General features: G+C 35.3%; 2 protein-coding genes across 3 annotated transcripts in view; one reads left to right on the plus strand and one right to left on the minus strand.

Moving 5' to 3' along the window:
* ccdc80 (coiled-coil domain containing 80) lies at nucleotides 1–24,054 on the plus strand. Its single transcript, NM_001007198.1, has 7 exons — nucleotides 1–1,656; nucleotides 1,745–1,901; nucleotides 9,758–9,894; nucleotides 13,184–13,335; nucleotides 13,517–13,620; nucleotides 18,300–18,383; nucleotides 23,741–24,054. The coding sequence occupies exons 1-7, from the start codon at nucleotides 1–3 to the stop codon at nucleotides 24,052–24,054; spliced, it is 2,604 nt and encodes an 867-aa protein (NP_001007199.1).
* The window catches only part of slc35a5 (solute carrier family 35 member A5), a 9,819-nt gene continuing 5,819 nt past the window's right edge, over nucleotides 22,912–26,911 (minus strand). The window contains exons 7-8 of one of the 2 annotated variants that reach the window (NM_200654.2): nucleotides 25,561–25,662; nucleotides 22,912–23,974 (exon numbers count right to left, since the gene is read on the minus strand). In NM_200654.2, coding sequence (NP_956948.2) covers nucleotides 25,594–25,662 — 69 coding nt within the window. In that variant the 3' untranslated portion in view covers nucleotides 22,912–23,974; nucleotides 25,561–25,593. Of the gene's footprint in view, nucleotides 23,975–24,802; nucleotides 25,663–26,911 lie in introns of those variants that run through there. The other variant, XM_005167823.6, reaches the window with a different exon arrangement.

Consider the following 26,911-nt stretch of genomic DNA (forward strand, 5'->3'; position numbering starts at 1 on the left):
ATGAGGGCACGGTATATGCTTGGTTTCGGTGTTTTGTGTCTGTTGACATGGGCTGTTTACGTGTCAGAAAGCAGCCCGACCGATAAACAGGCTAAACTCAGACTGATGTCCGTACGACGAGCAAGACAAAACAAATCCCGACAGGGTCAGATCATTAAAACACGTGCTTCTTCTACATGGATCAATGATAAACGCCAACAGATGCAGGGAGACGAAGGTGTACAATTTAGAAGGAATGTCCAATCCAGAAAGGTCTTGGCACAAAGGAGACCAGCACAGGGTGGGACAAGGAATCCAATCCAGCAAGATGATGGAACACCTGGAGCCAGGGCCAGAGTGTCCCGCATGCCAAGCAGTGCTGGTTCTCCAAACCTACTGGCGTCATTTGCAGGGAAAAACCGCCTACTGGTTATTTCCGCACCTCACGACTCTGATGGCTACTACAGATTGATGATGAGTCTGCTTAAACCTGAGGTTTACTGTGAGTTGGCTGAGCGGCACGTGCACCAGATTGTCATGTTCCATCAGGAAGGAGAGTTGGGTGGGAAAATCAGACGCATTACTAATGAAGGGAAAGTGATGGAAGAGCCATTAGATACTGCTCTCATTCCCAGGCTCATGACCTTTCTAAAATTAGAGAAAGGAAAGTTTGGGATGGTTCTTCTTAAGAAGACGCTTCAGGTGGAGGAACGGTATCCATACCCGGTCCGACTGGAAGCAATGTATGAAGTTATCGACCAGTCACCTATGCGCAAAATGGAAAAAGTACGGCAGAAAGGCTTTGTGCAGAAGTGTAAAGGGGCTGGGGTGGAGGGTCAGGTGGTTGAGGGTGTCCTGACCACTGATTCCCAGGTGGACCCACCAACAGAAAGGAGAAAAGAGATTCGGAAACCCATTCGAAGACCAACAACAACTACCACTCCAGCTCCAACAAGACCAACAACTACCACCACCACTACCAAAGCAACTACTACCACCACAACACGTCCCCCAACTACAACCCGATCTACCACCACCACAACAACAACGACAACAACAACAACGCGGCCAACCACAACAACAACACGGACCACCACCACTCCAAGGACTACCAGAGCTAATACTACCCCTCAATGGATCCCAGCCCACAAGACCACTGCCGAACCTTACTATTACAATCGTAGGGACAGATACCAGACCACCTCACCCCCAACTGACTCAGCAAGATACAGAGACAACCACACTTCTAAAAAAGAATACAACCATAGACATACCAACACTATACCAACACAACACAAGCCAACTAAAGTAAGGCCTACAAAGAAAAAGAATGGCGATAAAGATATTAGCAACGCGTATGAGGAGAAATATGACGTAGGTGTGCCTACCGATGCCTATCCTGAAGAAAAAGAGGAAGAAATCGTGCCCACCAAAAGAGGCAAGGGCAAAACAGATAAAAAGAAGAAAAAGGACAAGACAGATAAGCTGTCTAAAAAGGACAAAGCAGAGAGGAGAGGAAAAGATGGAAAGGGTGGTAAGAAAAATGGAAAGAAAGTTCCAAAGATTCTTGAGAAAGAAGATTATCAGAAACCAACAAAAAGACCACCACCGCCACCGCCACCTAAAGGAACTCTGGCAACCTTTTTGGACTATTTTGAAAGCAGGAGGAGATTAATTGTGAGTAGTCTTGGTAATAGTATTAATTAAAATGTGGATTTTGTTGTTATTCTTTTAAAAATACATACTTTCAAAATCTTTATTTTAGTTGATCACCTCTCCAACAGAGGAGAACAGCATGTATATTCAGCAGAGGGATGAATACTTGGAGCACGTGTGTGAAATGGCAATCAGGAAAGTAACCATCATCACCATCTTTGGCACATTTAGGAATAGCACCATGAAAATTGATCATTACCAGCTTGGTAAGTCACTCTTTAAACAATAAAGTCGCATGCTCTTTTATATGAAATACAAATACGTATTATTCAAACCACCATTTTAATCAAAATAACTTAAAGAATGATAGAAGAATGCGTTTTCATGCCTGTCTGCACTGTAAAAAATCAAGCCAGTACAAAAAAAAAATACTATTATACTTGTTTCCTTTTGCTTTTTCTTGTTCACTCAAGTTTTGGCTGACATAAAATTGTTTGTCAGTAAGACAAAATTTATTTAGTTGGGTTAACATAAGATTATTAGCTTTCTGGAGAGGTGAACTACTCTGTAACAAAACGTTTTAAGTGCTTACTGAATATTTTTTTTGTCTGCAGAACTGGAATGTCTGAGTAAACAAAACAAAAAAAAACACTCAAGAAATAGATATTTTTTGCTTGTTCAAACTACTTATTTTAATTGAGCTGAAACAACACAATTCTTGAGATTTCATTGGGACAACTTAATTTTTTATCTTCAATCCACATAAATTTGTTAAAAGTGTTAAGTTAATTTAATCAATTTGTGTTGGGACAATCAAATTGTGTGGAACCCTGCATTTTTAAAGTGCATAACATTTCCTTTTGGTTTTTCTTCTGTACTCAACTTTTAAAAACATCAGTTGCACTGACCTAAAAAAACTCTTAGAAATTGGTACTAAGAAATAATATATTATCAGAACAAACACACATAGTTCAATTGAAATATAAAGAAACCAAAACAGAGACAAATTTTAATAAAACATTTACTAGATGCAGAATTAGAATCAAGACAGGGGGAAAAACAACAATAATGGTAAGCAAGACTAGGATTAATACATGGCAGGACAAACAGGGAAAACCACTTTGTAATGCTTCACAGGGAAAAACAAGACTCAGCAAAGAGTATGTGTGAATGAGGTGTCTTTATAGTCCTAGTAATCAGTTCATCGTGAGCTTCCAGCTGTGTGTTTGTAATCAGGAGGAACCAGAAACTGATGTGTGTGTAAGGTGCATGATGGGAGTTGTAGTTCATTAAAATGTCATGTACCCCCCACCCCTCTCACAAGAAAAAAAATGACAAATTATTAATCATTTATTTTGTTGTTGTTAATAATAATAATGATATTATTGTTATTATTGGTGTTACTATTCATTTTGTTGTTGTTGTTAGGGTTAGAAATACTGCAATTTTGTTTTTCCTTCTTTTGTTGAACATAAAATAACATATTTTTGACCTGTAACCATTGAATTCCATAGTAGGAAAAACAAATACTATGTAGGTCAATGGTTGCAGATTTCCAACATTTTTACTTTACATTTACTTTTGTGTTTAACAGATGAAAAAATAACTAATAAAGGTCTGAAAGAAGTAATGGGTAAGTAAGTGGCAGAATTGTAATTTTGGCTTAACTCAAAGTAACAAGTTGGCAGAAGTTTTTTTTTTTTTTTTGCTCACAAAACTAATCTTTTTAACTTAATAAAGAAAATGTTGATTTGGGTTAAGTAAACATGTTAAATGTAGTTGTACAGATAATTTTACAGATTTTTGCCAAATCAACAAAAAAAACAAAAAAAAAACAAGCAATTTAATCTTTTTTCAGGTTGGATTTGTTTCAGTGTGTACGTTTTTCCTGTTATCTTTTCTATTGTTTTGCTTCCTCATTCTTAAACGGCCACTGCTGAGAATCCATGTCACATGTTGACATATGGACATTTAAACACAGGTTATGGAAGTTCCGGTCAGAGCATTCCATCCATTCCCACTGAGCCAAACTGAACTCAGGCCACCCATCATAAAATCCTGCAACAATCAAAAAAAAATAGCAACTGTTTCCTGTTCTCTGAAAGCTTTACTAGTTGTGACATGGAGCTAAGAATTATTAGGCTGAAGATGGATATGATAAACAAAAGACATTCTTCTTTCGCATGTCAAACAAAAAGTGCCTTTTATTCAACAGTTAGCAATCACTTGCAAGTGAGGGAAGCACTTTTCCAGATTATGACCTCATATGACACAGAGCAAAGGAACTTGGTCTGGGAATGGAGTGAATGGTGCTTGTTCAAGTGTCATGGAATGCTGCTGGATGAATCAAATGAAAGAGTGGGAGCAGAGACCGCCATGGCACGCTATTTTCTCTAGTTCATTAGCCAAGACATGGGAAAAAGTCTGTTTCCTTTGTAGCTGATATTCTGACTGGAGAGTTTTAGCTCAGCTACAGCAGTCAGTTCTTGGCAGATGAGCCGGTTTTGAAGGGTGTGCCGTGTACATTAAGCATACATTACTCTTACAATTTCTTCATTGTACATTTTTGATGCGCTGTTCCAAAAAGCAGGGAAGCCCATGGCTTGAAGTCATGAGTATTGTTGGAATAAATTCAAACACTCACTCCCTCAAATGATAAATAACACCAGGTTATTACTAAAATCTTGCTTTGAATGCTACAGTGCATGTTGTCAAAAGTGTTGTGTGACATTCAGAATTTAATTGAACATTCCATTGGACTTGCAATTAAACTCTTGTATATTACTTGAAAAAAGTACATTATTAAAAGAATGACTATAATTTTAATTGTCTTTTTTGAAGGTTGATTTCTTCAAAATTGTCTTTTTTATATGTCTATACAAATTATTATTTAGTTTGTTTATTTAATCAGATTTAATCATTTAATTTTGAAGCATCAGGGTGAAAGAAAACTCCATGTGTTACACTGTAAAAAGTTTTCACTTCTTCTTGCTTATTTTTCAGTTGAATCAAATAACATTTCTAGTCAGTTCAACTTACAGTACATCAATCAGACTTACTAATATAACAAACTTTATATAGCTAAAAATAAATTAATCAAAATCAGCACTGTAAAAAATCTTAGTTGCCTTATGTTTCAAGCTGAATCAAATTAACCTTATGAGTCCATTGAACTTATATTATGTTAAACTGACCTAAAACAGCTTGCGTAACTTAAAAAATTAAGTCAGAACATGATTACCTCAGTTTAATAAGTTACAATCAACTAAAAGCATGTACTGTTAGGACCAATTGATCATATATTTTTTTACAGTGTGACTTGTGTTAACAGTGTTAACTGATTAAAATTTAAATAAGTTCAATTAACAAAAAGTTTTGTGAAAATTTATTTTTAAAGCAATTTTTTTAAAGTGTGTGGCAAAGTGCTGTAAAACATTTGTTGCCATATCTTTATTTTACATTGTATTTAATCTTACAAGAATGTCCTAAACAAAGAGCCAAAGTGTTTTTTCCTCAGTTCCATCAATGTCCATTTTTCCCAGGAAGTTTGATGGTATATTCCAGATTTGAATGGGAAAATATTAGTCTGCAAGCATTAACACAAAATGCTGAGAAAGGGGTTAACCATGACATCATCTTCATCCAGACTGCCTCTGAATGAGTCACTGCTTTGACTTTTGTTCCATATACTCATCAGTCTGGTCTGCGTCACATAGTTGTTTGTGAGGGGTCCCTTTCACTGCTCACGGGGTCGAAAAATGGAATCAAAAACTAGTTCTCATATAAACATCTCGCCCTTGAAGGAATCTAAAGGAACACATAGGGCTCTCTGTGAAGGGCATATATCAGTCTGGCACGTTCTGAGCATTTATAGCCTGCCAGCTCACTGTGACTGTTTCCAGTGCAGCATTGAAGGTACTAGAAAAGGAAACATGACTGACTGTATGATCAGCGGTTCCTAAACCACAATTAAAGGTCCCATGCTGTGGCTATGGTAGGCATATATAATTAGGATTGCTTCTGAGGCTAAACTAAATCTCTCATTTTCTGTTTATAATGCGTGTGATGTAAGGGGGATTCCGTTTTATCAGAGTTATTTACTTTTCTGTTTGTTTATATTTTATATTAAGATTCCCGTGTGTTGATTATATATTGTGCGTTAAGCATTCTTAGTGTTTGTTCTTGCTTTGAGAGATAAATATAGAGGTTATTTCAAGAAAACCACATGTTATGCAGAAGAAATAGCTATTTGGCTGAACTTAGGCTTTGTTTGCACCTGGTTTTAAGATGTGTTTTGGTTGATCAGATCACAAGTAGATGATGGAGACATATTGCTTATCACATCTGGCATTTAAAGTCATTTTTGATCTATGGGCAGAGTATATAAGCCTTTTCTGATCTGCTCTGATGTTTTGATGCTGTGAAATAAGCTTGTGGATTGTACATACAACTTTTTTTTTGCAGCAAGTGTTAGTTTATTTATACTTTATGATGTACTTTATAAAATATTGCATGGATTGTGTAGTGAAAGTAAGGTATATAATTTTAATTTTTTTATTTCCAATGAGTTGCTAACACAGTATGTAATTGAATCATTTTAACACACATTTTTGTTTACATTTATACTTGTTTAACTAAATTTTACAACTTTAAAGTGTGTCTTTATGAATACAATCAAGTCTGACACAACACTGCCTAAAATTGTGCTTTTCATGAAACAAAATGATCTACAGTGTAATAATGATTTTATCCATTAAAACTTTTTTAATTACATAACAATAATACAAACAGTATTTAATCAAATTTACATACCTGTATTTCACAAAAGATTTGTACCATTTTACATGCAGAATGAGAGCTGGTCTTTGAGAAAAATGCAAGAAGGCTAAAAAATCTAAATTCGTTACTCTAGAATTATAAGGTTCTATGACATTTTTGTCAAAATGTAGTTATTGCATACATATTCTTATTAAATGACAACTTATTTAAATTATGTGATGTTTTTTTCTAAGTTGTTTACATTTTAAGACTTTTTATTTAAAAAACAAATTTTACACACATACTGTTGGCTATGGAATGCAAAAACTTTGAAGCTCAACATTTCAAAATCATTCAGAACACAGATAGAACTTAAAATTCCAAGGTGACATTTTGCCATCAAATAATAATTTTGTAAAAGATGTGGAGTTTTTAGAAATTTAGACAAAAATAAAGGGATACTTCAGCCAAAATTACAATTCTGCCACGTACTCACCCATTACTTCTTTCAGACTTTTATTAGTTATTTTCATCTGTTAAACACAAAAGTAAATGTAAAGTAAAAATGTTGGAAATCTGTAACCATTGATCTACATAGTATTTGTTTTTCCTACTATGGAATTCAATGGTTACAGGTCAAAAATATGTTATTTTATGTTCAACAAAAGAAGGAAACTCATAAGGGTTTGGATCCACCTGAGGATAAGTAAATATAGAGTAAATAGCAATTTTTAAAATAAACTATCGCTTTAACTGTTGTAAAGTATTGATGTTTCGACATCACTTAAGTGATATTAGAGATCTCATGAAGAAGTTTATTATTTGAGAAACCTGCAAAAAGTGCCGTCTGAAATTTCCATCGAAAATGAATATTTTTTTCAGCCTCACTTGTTTCTGTTAAGTTATTTCACTTTTAAGACCACAAATAGGGCTTATTCTATGCCATAAAATTATTTTACTGAACCTACACACATGAGCTGGATAAAAGTTCTTTTTAAAAGAAAAATTCAGATGACACTAGAGGTTCTTGCATTTTTCTGAACTGTTCATTTATTATTGTAAAGTCACTAAATACATTTTCTGTGTAAGAACACACAAGATTGCAAGGAAAACACAATCCAACAACTAAATGTAATCCTGTAATGTATAAAAAAAAGGTTATCATTACAAATTCATACCCATGAGCAAATACTGTACAATAGAACAGTAATCCAACTGTATTTATCTTGGATTTCCTCTGGAAGTAGTTGAACGTGGGTGAATGTTTTGCATCATCGACCAAATATACAAAAATACACCTTAATTGCAGTCGTACAAAAATGAAAGTTTCACCAATCTTAACCCTGGAGGAAGAATGTATTGAAAGAGTAAGCACTTTTAAATATTTGGGCATGTGGCTTGATAAACGGTTGGATATTCATTTTGAAAATCTTGTAAAGAAGCTCAGGCCTAACTTTGGTTTTGTTTGTCGTATTAAGAAGTGCCATCCTTTTGAAGCAAGAAAAAGAATTATCCAAAGCTGTTTCCTTTTAGTGATAGATTATGGAGATGTAATTTATATGCATGCAAACCTGCCGTTATTAATAAAGCTGGACAGCTGGATAAAATGCATATTATTCTATTCACCGCTAGGGCATTATTGCAAAAGTATTGTAAAAATAAAAAACTGAGTTAACTTGATTTTTTAAAGCAACCGGTTGCAAAGAAATTTCGAGTTTAAGCTTCAGTAGTTAAGTTTGTGCCAAATAGTTTTTTTAAGTTGACTGAAAAGGCTGTTTTAAGTCAAGTATACTTTATGGAATAATTTGGCACAACTTCAACCACTGAAGCTTAATAAACTTTAAGCCGGTTGCTTAAAAATTTCAAGTTAACTCAGCTTTCATTTTTTTACTATGGTAAATGCTTAAATGGGCGAAGCAGTGGCGCAGTAGGTAGTGCTGTCGCCTCACAGCAAGAAGGTCACTAGGTCGCTGGTTCGAACCTCGGCTCAGTTGGCCTCAGTTGGGGTTTCCTCCAGGTGCTCTGGTTTCCCCCACAGTCCAAAGACATGCGTTACAGGTGAATTGGGCAGGCTAAATTGTCTGTAGTGTATGAGTGTGTGTGTGTATGTGAATGCTTCCCAGTGATGGGTTGCGGCTGGAAGGGCATCCGCTGCGTAAAAACGTGCTGGATAAGTTGGTGGTTCATTCCGCTGTGGCGACCCCGATTAATGAAGGGACTAGGCCGACAAGAAAATGAATGAATGAATGAATGAATAAATAAATGCTCAATGAAGAAATCAAAATTTTAAGTTCTAACAGATTTTTTACTTTCTTTGGACAAACAATTCCAAACATGCAGTTAAATGATTTTTATGAGTAAATTTAACTCTTGAGCTCAAAAATATTCCACCTAACTTACAATATTAAACTGATTTAACAATTTGTAAGTTGGACATTTTACAGTGTGGGTAAATTGCCATCATATATTTGTAACCTTTTATCATGTTATAGTTGTAGTTATAGTACACAAAATTCTTATAAATTACATTTAACTGTTGCTAGAGTACGTATGGAGTTTGGTTAAACAGCGTTTTCCTCCTTTGGCCCTACATTATGAAATTAAATGCAAAGTGTTATCATGTTAGAAACAAATGCATTTCTAAATATTATTAAAATATTTTGAAGTCTTAGTGTAAATTTTAATTTGTGATATTTTATGTGTGTCTTTTGTATCTGAAACTTTTTGTACTGCCGTTTTGGCCCAGACACCCTGGTAGAAGAGATGCAAATCTCAATGGGAAATTCCTAAAAAAATAAAGGATCAATAAATAAAATAGCATGTTTTTTTTTTTTGGTAATTTTTATCTGTAATTCACCTCCTGTGCTGAAAGTCTCTCAAACCGTCTGTTTTGTTGTCCACTGGAAATCAGAGTGAGAAATTCTTTGAATTTTGCGGAAAGGAAAACAAATACTTTGGGTTGGCTGTGTCCTCCCATGCTGTCTCGTGCACCCGCAGAGTTTCCACTGAGCAAAGAGAGGGTCTTTCACATGAGTTGCTCTGTTTTTATCTGTCTCTTGTAGAGCAAAGGAAGCCATGCTCCCAGAATAAACACATCCGCAAGGCCCTGCAGCACTTCATTAAAACACTCCATGTCTGCTGACTTTTTTTATCCATCCAGACAAACAGCAGAATGTACTGTACTCTTACTATAGAGTTTGACTGGCTCTGACCTCAGCAGAGAGGTCACGCTGTACGTTATGAAAGACACGCATGGCTCTTTGAACTGCAGTCAAAACAAAACCAGCAGACTGCGGAGCCATCTGCTGTATTTATCTCTCTGTTTGGTTGGTTGATCAGGATTTTTTGTGTGGCGTCTTTGCAGAGAAGGACAAGCCCATGAAAGGTCTGAGACAGGAGGATTTGGAGAACCAGGATCTCATCATGGAGCTGAGGAAAGAGTACGGAATGACCTACAACGATTTCTACGTGGTCCTCACAGATCTGGACATGAAGGCGAAGGTAACACTAGCAATAAAACTGGCTTCTTATACACGGTGCTTTTCAGCGGTGCGTGAGGTGTGCCAGCGCAAAGCAGACTTCTGTTTACAGACAGCTGCAATAAACAAAGAAGCCACTGTGCAGTCAGGAGGCGGATAGAGAGTCTAATCTATTGAAAATCCTCAGAGCCGCTGCCAGTCAGACACCCACAAATACTGAATTAATTCTTGGCATGTAGCATGTACTAACTAACTATAGTACAATTATATACAGTTGAAGTCAGAATTATTCGCCCACTGTATATTTCTTTCCCAATTTCTGTTTAACGGAGAGAAGAATTTTTCAACACATTTCTTAACGTAATAGTTTTAATAACTCATTTCTAATAACTGATTTATTTTAGCTTTGCCATGATGACAGTAAATAATATTTGACTAGATATTTTTCAAGACACTAGTATTCAGCTTAAAGTGCAATTATTAAAGTGGCTTAACTAGATTAGTAAGGCTAACTAGATAAGTTAGGGCAATTAGGCAAGTCATTGTTTAACAATGTTTTTTCCTGTTGACAACAAAAAAAATAAAGAAAAAAATATAGCTTAAGGGGGCTAATAGTTTTGACCCAAAATGGTTTTTAAAAATTAAAAACTGCTTTTATTCTTGCCAAAATAAAACGAATAAAACTTACTCCAGAAGATAAAATATTATAGGAAATACTATAAAAAATTCCTTGCTCTGTTAAACTTAATTTGGGAAATATTTTAAAAAAGGAAAAAAAAATCACAGGATTGTTAATAATATTTACTTCAACTGTATATGTTGACAGAAATACAGTGCTCAGCATAATTGAGTACACCCCATTTTGAAAATGAGTATTTTTATCTATTTCTCAGTGAATATAGGCAATGTATTTTGGTGCATTTAAACAAAACAGATTTAATAAACAGATATATTTATTAAAATAATATTTTAGTCACCAAACATATTTAGAAATTGAAAGATAATACAATTTAATTCAAGCAAAATATTTTGAAAAATGACAACCTACAAAATAAAACAACTAAAGAAAACAACTAAATTATTAATAATATTCTCTAAACTAAATTATTAATAATTCTCTAGCCGGCAGCTAGCTCTCTGCAACTCTCACATGGTCGCCCACTTAAGCTAAGCAGGGCTGCGCCCGGTCAGTACCTGGATGGGAGACCACATGGGAAAGCTAGGTTGCTGCCGGAAATGGTGTTAGTGAGGCCAGCAGGGGGCGCCCTACCTGCGGTCTGTGTGGGTCCTAATGCCCCAGTATAGTGACGGGGACGCTATACTGCTCAGTGAGCGCTGTCTTTCGGATGAGACGTTAAACCGAGGTCCCGACTCTTTGTGGTCGTTAAAAATCCCAGGATGTCTAGAATAGGGGTTTAACCCCTGGCCCACTGGCCTCTGTCCATCATGGCCTCCTAACCATCCCCATATTCCAATTGGCTTCATCACTGTCTCCTCTCCACCAATCAGCTGGTGTGTGGTGTGCGGTCTGGCGCAAAATGGCTGCCGTCGCGTCATCCAGGTGGATGCTGCACACTGGTGGTGGATGAGGAGATCCCCTCATTGTGTAAAGCGCTTTGAGTGCCCAGAAAAGCGCTATATAAATGTAAGGAATTATTATTATTAATATTAATATTATTATAATATTAATAGCTCCAGATTTGGCTTCAGTACTGACTAATCTAATATATATGCACAAATATAATATTGTATAACTTCCTAGTAAAAATATGAGATTTAAAAGATAGATTTGTGAGGGGTGTACTTATATATGCGGAGCACTGTATATGTGGCACATTGTTAAAAACAGTAATAGCATACTGTATATTTCACTATCAAGTGCACTGCACAAAAAAATGTTTTTTTTAACTAGAATTTTTTTGTCTTGTTTCTAGTCCAAATATCTAAAACTTCCTAAATAACGAAGCATTTTCTAGAAAATTGAAAAATATTGTTTTGTTTAAAGAAATAAAAGGTCAAAATTAAGTGAGTTTTTCCCTAAAACAAGCAAAATAATTTGCCAGTGGGGTAAGCAAAATATTATGTCAAAAGGAAAAACTAGGTTATTTTTCTCGTTTTAAGGAAAAATATTATATAAAAATATAATTTGGCATATTATTTCTGAAAACAAGAAAGTTTTTTTGCTCGTCTAGAAAATGCCTCTTGATGTAATAATTTTTAGATATTTGGACTAGAAAAAAAGACAAAATAGAAGTAAGAAAAGCATTTTTTTGCAGTGTGAAAATTTCTTCTTATGATTTGAAAAGCAGTTTTAAAGCAACGTCATGAGGTAAATACATAAATTTGGAGTGGTGAGGTGTTTAAAACCAAGGTATTCTGTGTGATAAAGATATATTTCTAAAAATCATTTTAAATATAGCACACTGTATAATGATTCAATGGATTTGCTTAATTTTTTTTAAGGTAGGTGGTTGCAATTTATAATTTATATTGGCTGAACTTAAACAACAAATTAAGTTGAACATTACTACATTTATTTAGTTCGTTTAAATTCAGTCCATATAAATTGTTTGCAATCTCTTACCTTAAAAGAATTTTGTAAATCCAAAGAATCTTTTTTTCAGTGCACAGTCCAAACCACAACTAACAATAATGGCAAAAAAAATATCTTTAACTCACTTTCATAGCTTTTTTCCCCACTAAAAATAAAATAAACAATAACCTCTCAAAATTATTTTTGTTTTAAGATCTCAATCAATTTAAGCTGCGCTCTTAAAATAAACGACGGTTAAAATTGTTGGTCTTGGTATGAACAGGACCTCTCTCTTTGTTTTGAGACCATTACAAAAATATTTGTATTCAGAGCCTTTATGAATTCCTGAGCTAGATTTGATATTATTGAAAGTCTATAATCAGTAAAATTCATAGCAATGTGACATTCAAGCTAAATTAACATCATACAATAAAATTATATCAAATTTATATATAATAAATAAAATAAATAATACACATGAAAATTGAATAGAATAGAATAATAAGAATAATACAATAGCCAAAGCCAGAAATCAATTGAAACTGGACGTTGCGTTCTGCATTGCGTTCTAGCCTAAACCACATATTTGTTGTGGTTTGCTGAAAAAATGCCAAGAATTCTACACAGCGCTGTCGATTTGACACATAATTTTAGGCTAGACATTCTTGGCTGCTCAAAACCTATTGAGAAAATCCCCTTACTTGTAAAGTTATTTGGTTTATAACCCTCTGTGGTGCTGTAATATTTCATTAAGTTCTGCATCTCTTATTATTTCCAGCAATACTATGAAGTGCCAATTGCAATGAAGGCTGTGTTCGACTACATCGACACGTTTTCATCACGTATCAGAGAGATGGAGCAACAGAAGAGGGATGGGGTGACGTGCAAAAAAGAAGACAAGCCCAGATCATTGGAGAACTTCCTTTCCAGGTAGTTAATAAACTTTTTACATCGAAATACTTCTTTATCTGTTAGGTAACATACTTAATTTCTATCTACTTGTCAAGTCATTACCAACATTTTATATTGGAATCAAATATTTAATAGTTTTGAATGCATCCATTGCAAACAATTTATAGTAATCTAAATATTTTGCTCTGCTTGATTTTAGATTCCGCTGGAGACGCAGGTTGTTTGTCATATCTGCACCAAACGATGAGGAATGGGCCTATCAGCAACAGCTTTATGCACTGACCAGTCAGGCCTGCAACCTGGGTAAGAGATGGTTCACCCACAAATAAACATTTACTCACAAATTACTCACCCGTAAGTGGTTCCAAGAGTTTTCAGTTGAACACAAAAGAAAATATTTTGACGAATGTTATAAACTGGATATCCATTGACACCCGTAGTAGGAACAACAAATACTATGGTAGTCAATGGTTACTGGTTTTCAACATTTTTCAAAATATTACCTTCTTTAAGCTTGTCATATAAACAGGTGTATGACAAGTAAAAGGCGAGTAAACAATGATTTAAATTTTTAATTTTAAATTGGACTGTACCATTAAGGGTCTTATTTTAGAACAATGTATTAAAGGGATAGTTCACCCAAAACTGAGGGTTTACTCACCCTCAGGTGGTTCCAAATCTGTCACTTTTCTTCAAATCAGTTTCTTATTTCAGTTGAACACAAAAGAAAATAGTTTGAAAAATGTTATAATCTGAAAATCCATTGACATACAGGTGTGTGACAGGTAAAAAGTGAGCAAATGATGGCAAGATTTTTATTTTTGGTTGAACTATACCTTTAAGGGTCGCATTTTAGAACAATGTATTAAAGGGATAGTTCATCCATAAAAAAAAAAATTCACTCACAAATTACTCACCCGTAAGTGGTTCCAAACCTGTATTAGTTTCTTTTTTCAGTTGAACACAAAAGAAAATATTTTGAAGAATGTTATCGTAAACTGGTTATCTATTGAAATAAATAGTAGGAAAAACAAATACTATGGTAGTCAATGGTTACTTTTCAACATTCTTCAAAATATCTTCTTTTGTGTTCAGCAGAAAAGCTCAAACAGGTATGTGACGAGTAAAAGATAAGCAAATGATGACAGAATTTTCATTTTTGCTTAAACTCCAGGAAGGTCAAACTCAGTAGGGCCGCAGTTTAGTTCTAAGCCTGAAGGTCTTAATTAGTTTGATCAGGTGTGCTTAATTTGGGATAAAGCTAAACTGTGCAGAGATGTGACACCTGTGAACTATACCTTTAAGGGTCTCATTTTAAAGCAATGTAAAGCCATAGTTCACCCAAAGATGAGTTTACTCACTATTTACTCACTCTCAGGTGGTTCCAAACCTATGGAAGTCAATGGTTTCAGGTTTCTAACATTTTTTAAAATATCTACTTTTGTGAAAAATGGAAAATTATTCCTTTTTATTTAGCATTTTTATAAAAAAGACTTATATTAGAACAGGTATGTAAAGATGACTTGGATATGTTGTGTTATAGATGTTATTTTGCAAAGCAACACTACACGTCTGTGCCTATACCTGTAGTATGATTATGCGATATTCTTTATCAATTATTCGCTCATGCACATAACATCACTGTTTAAAGAAATTCACATTTTTTTGTAGTTTACACTGTGATGAAATTGGTTATTTTTTCAAAAACTTGCACTTTTAAAGGGTCATGCCACAACCCACTTTCGGTTCAGGTCTGCCTCAGAATTTTTTCAAAAGATGCATCATAATGGGCGTGGAGCTCCGCGAGCAAAGGGCAGGAGTGGGCGTGGCCAGCAGGGGAGAAGGAGGGGAGCAAACAACTGTTGTCAGTCAGCTCACAAAATGAGACACAAACCATGAGAAGACGCATGATTTTATAGTTTACAAAGTTAAAATGCAAAGAAATAAACAGTAATTTAATGGCCTGCTCCATTTGTTATTCGTAATTTCATATACAGATAACCACAATTTATATCATTATAAAGATAATCATGTTCATATAAACACTGTAAATGAGGAATTTTCTGTCAATCCCTGGGTCTGAATGCAGATTCAGTGCAGCAGGTCTTTTGCCCTATTTTAACCAATAGCCCTGTTGGTTAATCTAGAGGATTTAGGCAAACACAGCAGCACGGTGATGTGTCTAAATGTGAACGAACAACATCTGCCATTCTCCAATTCTCGTACAGCTCTCTCTACAAAAATGCTTGCTGGACACAAACAGCTTTGTTGTATCAGCCCTGACATCGCGGGGAAAAACATGCAACAAACCCCGTGGATCATGGAAACAAACACATACGAGCCTTCATGAACAGCTAAATACTGCGTGGTGTGGGTCCGTGTATCACAGCTTGACAGGTCTGCCTTGCCTTCCGAAAGCATGTGCAGTCATGAATAATTAAGAAGCAGGCTCTTCTAATAGGATAAGAAAACTCAGCTATGAATAATAATGAGAAAACAATGCGTCATCTTGCACTTGCAGTTTTGCGCTACGTCTTCGATTTTGATCCTGCCCCAAAAATCATTTTAAACCCGGAAGCTGAAATTAGCTGACAAAAGCTTCAAATTATCTAGTTTTCCCAACAATTTAATCTAACAGGTGGTAACATTGTCTTAACTGATGCTCAACACACACAAATCTGTTAAAATCTCAAAAAAAATTACTCGAGGATTTCATGAACCTTTAAAAGTTTGCCTTTTCAGGCCCCCAAAAGGCTGTTTTGAAAATGGATAAAATAGTTTCCTAAACCTTAGGATGTCATTAAAGGAGAAGTTTGATAAAAATGCCAGATAATGTTATCGAAGATAAATACACAGGAGAAGCTATTCTTCAGGGACTCTTCACAACAGATTGACCTTCTTTTTACCCTGCAGGCTTTTGCAATTGGTTTCTTGTGTCTCAAGATAATATCTCACATTGATTTTCTCTTGTCAATCAGTGAAGATTGAAACCAGATCCTTGTTGCCGTAGTTCAAAACCCAAGTCATTTCTTATAAAATGTTATGGATTTGGAATTTTCTTGGTTTTATTCCCCAGAACAATATGTATTCCTGATGATATTTACAGTCAGAAAAGTTTCCCACAAGCTTGACACAAAGCAGTGTATGTTTGCCATTTTGTCTCGTGTCCCAGAAATCTTGACACGCATATAACTCATGCAATTAGCTAAGCCTTTATTTATTGCCACAGCATGCTTTTGAATGGCTGCTTGATGGATTTGACTGATATTTACATTATTTAATTACTATTAGCAGTCGTTTTCAGTACCTGCTAGTATAAAAGCATTGATCTCAGCACTGACCACTCTTGGAAGTGCTAAAAGTGAAGGATAGCCTTTTAGTCCAGAAGAAGCACATTCCTCTTGAAATGCCTGTGGAAATCATACAGTGGTTTACCTCATTGTAATTAAACTAGTAAACTGCAATTTAGCGACTCGCTAGAAAAAAACAAGGGCATTATAAATCACAAACTGACATATGATTGTGAGTATTTAATGTTGTAGAACAAAATGTGAAGCCTCTTGAATCAACGTAGACCGCATGGCATCATTTACCCATAAATTATAAACTGTTATTCCCCCCAAAAAGCTGAAAATACTAGAGGGAAACCATGGAAAACGTGCTTACAAACTGACGTCAGAATTTTACACAGCTCCATAAAATATAATTATTACATGTACAGTGTGTGGCAGAATGTGGATAAAATCTACATGATGTTTGACAAGTGAAAATCAAAAAAATAAAATAAAATAACTGGTTGGTCTTTCATTAAAACTGACATTGGTTTCCGCAATGGTTTTCATTTTGACGGTGAATTCAGACTGTTTATTAATACATACTGCAAGCCACATGTTTAATTAACGGCAATCTGTAAACCAGAAATATGAATTGGTTCACCTCAAAATACAAATTCTGTCATTATTTACTCACCCCCATGTCATCCAATACCCATTCAAATTCTTCATTTTCACAGAACAAATGAAGATATTGCTAATGAAATCTGAGAGATGTCTGAGCTCCGTTAAAAGTGTTTGTTTTTTTTTTGTTCCCACTTTAGAATATTCATAATATCTCTATAAATATAAATTAAAGTCTTCTGTAGAGACAAGACTGCTCCATTGACCTTATTCTACAATGCGATTGTTTTACTTACGATTCTGTTGCCTGAGAGAGAAATAACTAGAAATAGTTAACATCAGAAAACAATCAAATTACTTGCTCTATAAACAAGTGTGTTCATGACAATACATAAAAAGTAGATTAATATATTAAGAAAATATCAGTTTGCGTCATGAAACAGCATAACAAGCCATTTTTAACATTTAAACATCAGTAGAAGTAAATGAACCCGGAAGTCTAGAGCCAAAATGATTCCAATGGCCTTTGCCCACTAGTACGTACGTACAGATTTGATTTGGGCTTATATTCACATATAAATACTTATCAGTGAATAAAACAGAAGCTCAGCCATAACTTTATTTTTAGTTTTAAGTTTTATACACAAGAACAAACATCACTGCTTCCTGCTAAAGCTCAAGTGTGCCATGCAACACACAAGAATGAATGTTCAAGACATGCTTGATTTCCTGTGATCAAACCTAATTGCCGTAACATTGTATGCTGATTAATGATTATGTGTGCATAAAAGCCTAAATTATGGGTTTATTTATTCAATGTCTTCAGTAGACTTGGACTGAATTCAGATCTGGATTCACTTTTGGATCACTTTATGAATATTTTGAAGTGTCAAGGGGTTTGTGTAATTTTTAAAAGTAATAGAAACAGAAAACTTTGTGCTTCAAAGGTAATTTGTCATGACATGATGTGAGAATGATGACAGAATGTTCATTTTAGACTGATCTAACACTAAACAATGTAGGGAAAACCAACAAGGGAATGTTTGAAAAAAAAATCGTAACCTAAAAATTCTTGTTGATTTGCAGGTCTTCGTCATGTGTCCGTGCTGAAGCTGGTCGGTACAGACCTGTTAGACATGGGAGGAGTGTTAGAGCTTTACCCCATCAACGGTAAGACAGCTGTCACTGAAAACTTGCAAATAATGCTAGGCTTCTGGGTAAGTGAGACTTACCAGTAAACTCTTAAAATGTGGTCTAGACTTTGAGGTGCGAGAAGCCATTTTAACAGGTATGTAAACTCTTTTGGTTCAAAAAGCAGTTTAAAATATCAGCTGACTCAGGCGCTTACATACTGTGGTTTTGGGAAACATACAGTATTTAGTGTAGATTTTGTGCTGTAGTATATAAATTTTGAAGGTTCAGACTTGTTCATCCCTACATTCATGGACATGTACGATTCAAGGTCCTGATATACTCATATCAAAGTCTTTCTTTAGAGGTAAAATAAGTATAGAAGTATGGAATTAATTTGGCAGCAAAACACTCATAAAAAATACTTTTTGACAAAAAAAGAGGTCATTGTACTATTATAAAAACATACTAATTTTATTGTTAGTCTAAAAACAAACAAGAGGAATAGGAGACGTGGCACTTTGCTCATAGTTGATTGGTTAAAACTCAGTTTGTGTTCTTAAACCAGAACATAACCTGCTTTGGTGCAGGTTAGCCATGTAGAGTAAGTTACCATGACAATAAAGAGCATTAAGAGTTAAAACTGACTATCGTCGTGGTAACTAAAACAGAAATGGAACAATCTAAACTGAAAGTTAACTGGCTAGCCAGCTAATTTTGCTACATGGAACAGGCCCCAAGTCAGTGCAGAAACCAAAGTTTAAAAGTCCCATGAAATAAGTATCAGTATTGTTAGTTTTTGAAATATCTATAACCTAGTGTGCTCCAAAACAGAGACAAAGTTTGTGTTTAGAAGATATAAACATGTAAGATTATACAAATTCATACGAATTAGCCACTAAATCAAAAAGTTACGAATTGGTTGTTGGTTGGTTTTATTCACTTTACCTCATACGTCAGTTTCTCTTCAAATCTTGACCAATCATGTGCTCTGTAGTATCTAACATGCCCCACCCCATTCAAGACGTCTCTTATTTGCTTTTTGTTTGATGCACTTGAGCTCAACCACTCTCACTGGCAGAGCGGTTATAAAACAAAACGCTATTGGTTGTTTTTAAAAAAGGAGAGGAGCTACACTATGTCTCACCCTCTCTTCTTGTTTTGGTAGAGATTATGTCCAACATCAAATAAAAACCCACATTTTAATGCACTTCACGGGACCTTTAGGAGGCACTAAAGACAAGAGACAAACTGTAGTGTAAGAAAAACGTCTTTGCATTGCCTTTCCTTTGATCCCAACATTATTGTGGACAAACTATATTTTAATAAAGCCCCAGATCATGTCAAGTAGGTATATGGTGAGATATGCTAATAGGACATTTAATTTGTCAGTAACCTGGGTTAAGCGCTTCCGTTGAACTATATGCCATTGCAAAACCGGCGCATTTAAGGTCTGTCTTCTTTAAAAATATGTGATCTCCACTGGCTGAGTGATATCCGATATAAAGTGAGTCTCAGATTGTACAACAATCACTGCAATAAATGACATTTTTCCCCGCCATGAATTTATAAGCATTTATTTTAGCCCAGTATATTCAATGTAGCTTCTGCACTAGCCTGCTAATTCTGACATGCATGTGCGAGTAAACGGCTTTTTGTCTTGTTTTACGCTTGAGCAACTAAATGAATGCCCAAGTCTATTTAACTGAATGTGTTTTAATTAAATTACAACATCAATGCTGTAAAAGGAATCGTATAAAATGGAAAAAAAAAACACAATAACAGGTCACCAGAAGTTTATCAGAATGGGAACAACACTAGTTTGGCATATACCCTATAAGAACGTGGTCAATGTTTCACTTAATTTTGTTGTGGATTCAATTACAAGCAAACATATTTCGACTGACTTTTCTGAAAGATTGATAATAAATAACAATGTTGTCCTGACTATTTGGTTCAAAAGTGATTTCACACAACACAAGTGTGTATAGATGTTTTCATTTTGTATTCACTATTACTTTGTCTGATTTTACAGGTCATTTGATATGTACTGAATGCTTTTTTTTTACTTTTTTACTACAAAAAAAAGTGAAATATGTGCGGAATGTTTATGCTTTTTAAACTTTACCCAACATAGGCTATCAAACTTATTTTCAGAAGTTTATATTAGTTGACACAAAGCTGTCCTTTCAAACTTAAAAAGTATGCAAAAATGTTGGCCAATCATTCCAGAGGGAGTTTGTGCTCACATTTGGGGGGTCAAAACAGGACAGAAAGCCAACTCTTACTTCTAAATCATGATGCTTGTCGATGTAAAATCTTGATAACATTATAAGTGGACCTCAGAGAACCGTCTAAAGCAAAAGTCAGTTCATGACTTCTCAAATACCTGGAAATTCACACATACAGCCCCTTTAAGGGTTAATATGTGCTTTAAATGAGTGCAGTGGTGCTGTGTTGACATTGGCTGCTTTTTTGGTAGATGTCAGTCAAAAGCAGCCACTGGCCTCACCCTGCATGAGTCAACCTCTCCAGCTCTAGACGGCCTCACAAATGACCATTCCTTTCCCACAGGAAGAGTGTTTCGCAGGACAGAAATGAAAGAGAGCTCAGGTGTTTACATATTTTCCATCATTGTTGAAATTACACCCAGCTTTGCGCTCATTGGCACCGAAGCTCCTTTGTGTTTTGAAAGGCTGCATCAGCGGTCTGTCTGATACATTCAGATCAAAAAGTGATTCTGTTCGCTGGATTTAGAGTGCTGACGCTGAAGTCTTCACAAGCAGGCCGCATATGTAAGATGAAAGCAAAGTCAACGTCTGATCAAACATGTTGGTTTTATAAAAATACGTCTGGTTTTCTTTGAAAATGTTCTGTCAGAGATTTCTCTGTTAATGCAAACCAGTCCAAAAAAATGTCAACAGATATAGTACACTGTTACTGAGGTTATAAAAAAGATGGATATATGGATGGGAAATGGTAGACTAACAGATCTTTGGGGAGATTTTATTTTATGTTGTTTGGGTTGTTCATCTTATTCTGCAATGTGGAAGAAATCTCTCTTCTGCTGTTGTTTTAGGCTTTTGTGAATTGACTCGCAATAACAAACAGCAGAAGACTGTCAAACTACCTGCTCTACAAACAAGTGTTTTAATGCCAATACTTACAAATGATTTAATTTAAAATTATAATAGTAATTAAAATAATTTATTATAAAAATATAATTGTTTCGTCGACACAATAGCGCAGTGGTTAGCATGATCGCCTCACAGCGAGAAGGCCACTGGTTCAAGTCCCGGCTGGGTCAGTGGACATTTCTTTGTGAAGTTTGCATGTTCTCCCAGTGTTCACATGGCTTTCCTCCAGGTGCTCCGGTTTCACCCACAAGTCCGAAGACATACGGTATAGGTGAATTGAATGAACTGAATTGGTCGTAGTGTATGAGCGTGTATGGGTGTTGTTATTCTGTGATGGGTTGCGGTTGGATGGCCATGCGATGCGTAAAACATATGCTGGATAAGTTGGCAGTTCATTCCGATGTGGCGACCCCTGATTAATAAAGGCACTAAGCCGAAAAGAAAACGAATGAATTAATGAATACTATTTTTCAACATAAGCTGTTTTTGCAGCTAAAATTCAGTGGAATCAAATGAGAACCAGAAGTCTGGAGCCAATACATTTTCAGTGGCTGCGAATAAGGTCAATATTTATTTTTAAACTTCAAAAAGTTGCAAAATCACAGTAACCACAAACCGCTTTACAATATTTATAATCAATATCTCTACTTTGTGTATATTTTATTGATATAATATTTGAGTAATGAAGTGTCCTGCGCGTTGGCGGTTTAAAGAAAATTGTGTGTTAATCTTGTCATTAATATTATTCATAAGGTCATGATTCACACTTATTATATAATTGCTTTGTATAGTTTTGATTTTACACTCTTCAGGTGATACAAAAACCAAAAGCAGCCTGAAGAATGTAAAATAAAAACTTTACAAAACAATTATTTAATGAGTGCAAATCATGACCTTCTAATTGATATAATATTTAAAATAGAAGTTATGAAGTTTCCAGTAACATAAGCAAATGTATGCATTTCTATATATACAGTTGACGTCAGAATTGTGTGAGAAATTCAACACATTTCTAAACATAATAGTTTCAATAACTAATTTCTATTAACTGATTTCTTTTATCTTTGCCATGATGACAGTACATCAAGATACTAGTATTCACCTCAAAGTGACATCTAAAGGCTTAACTAGGTTAATTAGGCAAGTTGGGGTAATTGAGGAAATCATTGTATAACGATGGTTTGTTCTGTAGAAAATCAAAAAAAAAATATTGCTTAAGGCGACTAATAATACTGACCCTAAAGTGGTTTTAAAGAAACTTAAAAACTCCTTTATTCTAGCTGAAATAAAACAAATAAGACATTCTCTGGAAGAAAAATATTATAGGAAATACTGTGAATAATTTAAACTTTATTGTCCACATGTGTGGAAGTTCATTTTTGGCCTCCCAAACATCACAAATACAAAAACACAAACACAGAGCACAAACCAAAACTTCACCGTCATTTATTCAGTAAGGTAATAGCAGACGGTATCAAAGATTTCTTAAAAATATTTGAATTTGCTGTGGGTACTCTGTATCATCTAACAGAAGGAAGATTTTCAAACTCATAATAAAGAGGATGAGTTGAGTCCTGAACTATCTGTGAGGCTTTCCATCTGGTCTGGTTTGTATACAGTTCCACAAGCTACTTCTGGGGGTCCATTATGATCTTACTAGCCATATTAACCATCTTTGCATGTTTATACTTGCCTCTAGCTCCAAGATTTTCACACCAGCAAGAAATATTATAGGAGATAATACTTTCAACCAGATTAAACCTTTCTCAGAATACCCTTAATAACATTAAAACTATTTCATTGTTTAAAAAGAGTCTTTGTGTTGCTTTCTTATAGATACAGTCTGCGTGTTCACCAAAATTTAAGCCACTTTCTAAAATAATTCCCAGATACTTAAAACTGTTTACAATCTCCACATGTTGACCCTCAATAGTAACGTAATGACATATAGGCTGCCCTTCCCTACTTATAATTAGTTCCTCAGATTTTAAAGATTTCAGCTAAAAATTCCGCTTTGGAATCATGGAAATGAAACACTCATTAAATTGTTTTAAAATGTCATTTTAAATAGTAAAAACCCTCAATATGACTGCATTTTGAACCAAATAACTCGTATAACTAATATAATAATTATATGAGTTCAGCATTTCATTAATTAAATCCCCAATAAGTCATTTGTGGTGCACAAAGAGCTCAGTTTAATGTACATCCAGCATTTGTTGTTTATGCTTACGCACCTTTTTTCAACACCCACTTCAGGTAGTGCAACGGTGGAGCGTGAGGGTATCTCTGCCACTCTAGTAAGAGACATCAGAAACTACTTCCAGATCAGCCCCGAGTACTTTTCCATGCTGCTGGTTGGAAAAGACGGAAATGTCAAATCCTGGTACCCGTCACCCATGTGGTCCATGGCCATCATCTATGACCTGATCGACTCCATGCAGCTCCGCAGACAGGAAATGGCCATCCAGCAGTCTCTAGGTATGCGCTGCCCTGAGGATGAGTACGGTGGATATGGTTATCATCATCATGAGGGTTACCAGGAAGGTTATCATCAGGGTTATGGATATTAGAATTGATGCTTTTAAATAGACAGCAATAACTGAAAACTTGTCTTTTACCTGGTTATACACTTTATCATACAGCTGTTCATTTTAAAGCTGCGTATTCCCTGTTATACATCTATGGACATAATCTTTTGTAGATAAAAAAAAGGATGGGAAATAAATATTTGTATTATATTTATTGGATGTCTGCTCTATATGATCGTTTTTAAAGGTCACAGCCTGCTTTTTGATATTATTATTACTCTATTTTTTAAGAGCACTGTCGCTACATGTCTTATTTATAAACATATGAATTGTGCTTTAATTCAATAAAAAAAATCATAATGCCATCAAGCTTTATGTTTCAAACATTACATCATCGTGCAGCTTTTATTTTTAGCTGAATATACAATGTTTTTTTAAAGGCACTGTTTTGATACAGCCTGAACATTTCTACTTAAAGGGATGGTCCACCCAGAAATAACCATTATGCATTTATTTACTCATTGTCCACTCAAGTTTCTTCCTTCTGTTGAAGACAAAGGAAGAAGAATGTTGGGAGAAAATCATTGTGTTTCAAAGTATTTTTTTGTTTCTACTATTGATGTCAGTGTCTGTTGGGGGGAAGCAACAGTCTTCAGAATATCTTGATTTGTTCATAAAAGTTTAGAACTATGTGAGTGAGCTGTGCCTTTAAGCACTATGTAGTTTGCGATTTTCTTTATTTTATCTCCCTCTGCTGGTCAGTGATATGATTGCATCTGCTGCAAAAGCATCAGTTTTATGACGCGACTGTTTATTGTTGCCGAAAAAGATTTGAAATAAAAGCAGCACAAATATTTATAAGCACATATAATTGATGATCTTTTTTATTATTTCAGAAATCCAAGTGTTTTTGAAAGATCATATCAACAAGGGGTGTCAAACTCAGTTCCTGCAGGGCCACAGCCCAGTTTAGTTCCAACCCTGCTCCAATATGCTTACCTGTGCGTTTCAAATAATCCCGAAGGACTCAATTAGATTGATCAAATGTGTTTAATTAGGGTAAGATCTAAACTGCAGAGCTGCGGCCCTCCAGGAACTGAGTTTGACACCTGTGATGTAAACAAATATTTTTAGGAATATTTGAAATAATATTTTAACAAATATTGTCAACATGTATACCACAGAATGACATCTGCAATATGGCACATTACAAGTGATGCTTTGAAATTATGATCATGTTCACATTAGAGAAGTATAGAACAGTCTTACCTTAACACCAGCACTGTTAGTTTATATCCTTCATTTAACTACTGTTTGAAAGCAAAAATATTTTCGCAAAGCCTGTAAATTGTATGTAACATTACAACTCCCTTACCCTAGACAATAAAACACCATAAAAATACTCATAATAGTTGAAGAAACAAGAGAAAGAACAATATATTAAACATCTCACATAGACATTCTGTGTGACTGGAACAAGTATCATTCTTATAATACATACATGTGATTGTACAAAATACATTTACAGGCTCATCGCAGAATATTTACATCATAGTTAATTACAAGGAGTTCAAATCCCACTCAGAAAGACTCTTCTTCTGATTCACTCTCTGTGTTAGCCTTGGTTAACCTCTCCAACTCTTCCCCGTCCTAAAATAAAAAGACAAGATGTAATCATTAAATACTTCATACATTAAAAGCTGTCATGCTATGCTGCACAACAACAGAAGATAAAGGCGTAGTTCACCCCAAAACTAAAAATGTACTCATTATTTAATCACCCTCTAGTGATCCAAATGTTTGCGAGATGCCCTCGCTGCAGTCTGTAGCACAATGATGTACTGGATCAAGTCCAATATGTAGTGGACATTGTACTGTATAACCCAGGGCTGTTGCTAGACATAAATCTCTACTAGGGCACGGGCCTCCCTCAACTACAGAGCTTTCAAGCATTGATTCGGTTGTAACCTACATAGAAAATAACGTCTTGATTCTTTACTTTTCAGTTTTTGTCTTTACCTCATATGTAATTAATTAATTCATTTTATTTTTAGGCTTAGTTCCTTAATTAATCTGGGGTAGCCACAGCGGAATGAACCGCCAACTTGTCCAGCATATGTTTTACACAGCGGATGCCCTTCCAGCTGCAACCAATCACTGGGAAACATCCATCTAATTCACACACATACACTGCAGACAATTTAGCTTACCCAACTCATATATAGCGTATGTCGGGGAAACCGGAGCACCCTGAGAAAACCCATGCCAACACGGGGAGAGCATGCAAACTCCACACAGAAATGCCAACTGACCCAGCAGGGGCTATATGTATAACACTTGAATATAAACTGTAACAAAGCATTTACTGGGGCACTGGCGATTTTTACCTGGGCACATGCCCCATTACCAGTAAATGTGGTCTAGTGACACCCCTGGTAACGCCCATTAGCTCCTGTTGAATTTAGGGTTGGAGTAGGTGTAGACCTTAATAACACAATGTAATGTATAATTTAATAATTAATCTAAATAATTATGGTTTCTAGCATCAACCACGTGAGCATGCAAGTCCACTACATAATGGACTTGATCCTTGCGTCAATGTGTTTCAGGCAGCAGTGAGAACATACAACATTTTTGGAGACTTTTTTTGAGTTTTTTCTGTTAGCGAATAACTACCACAGTAGGAAAAAACTATTATCATTTCGAACAGTCTTGAAAATCTCTTTTGTGTTTAACAGAAGAAACTTGCTCTGGAACAGGGGTGTCCAAACTCTGTCCTGGAGGACCCTGCAGATTTTAGCTCCAACTTGCCTCACACCTGCATGGATGTTTTTAGAAAGCCTTGTAATAGCTTGATTAGCTTGTCCAGGATGGTTAAATTTGGGTTGGAACTAAACTT

The sequence above is a fragment of the Danio rerio genome, chromosome 9, assembly GCF_049306965.1.
Source record: "Danio rerio strain Tuebingen ecotype United States chromosome 9, GRCz12tu, whole genome shotgun sequence".
Taxonomy (NCBI): Eukaryota; Metazoa; Chordata; class Actinopteri; order Cypriniformes; family Danionidae; genus Danio; species Danio rerio.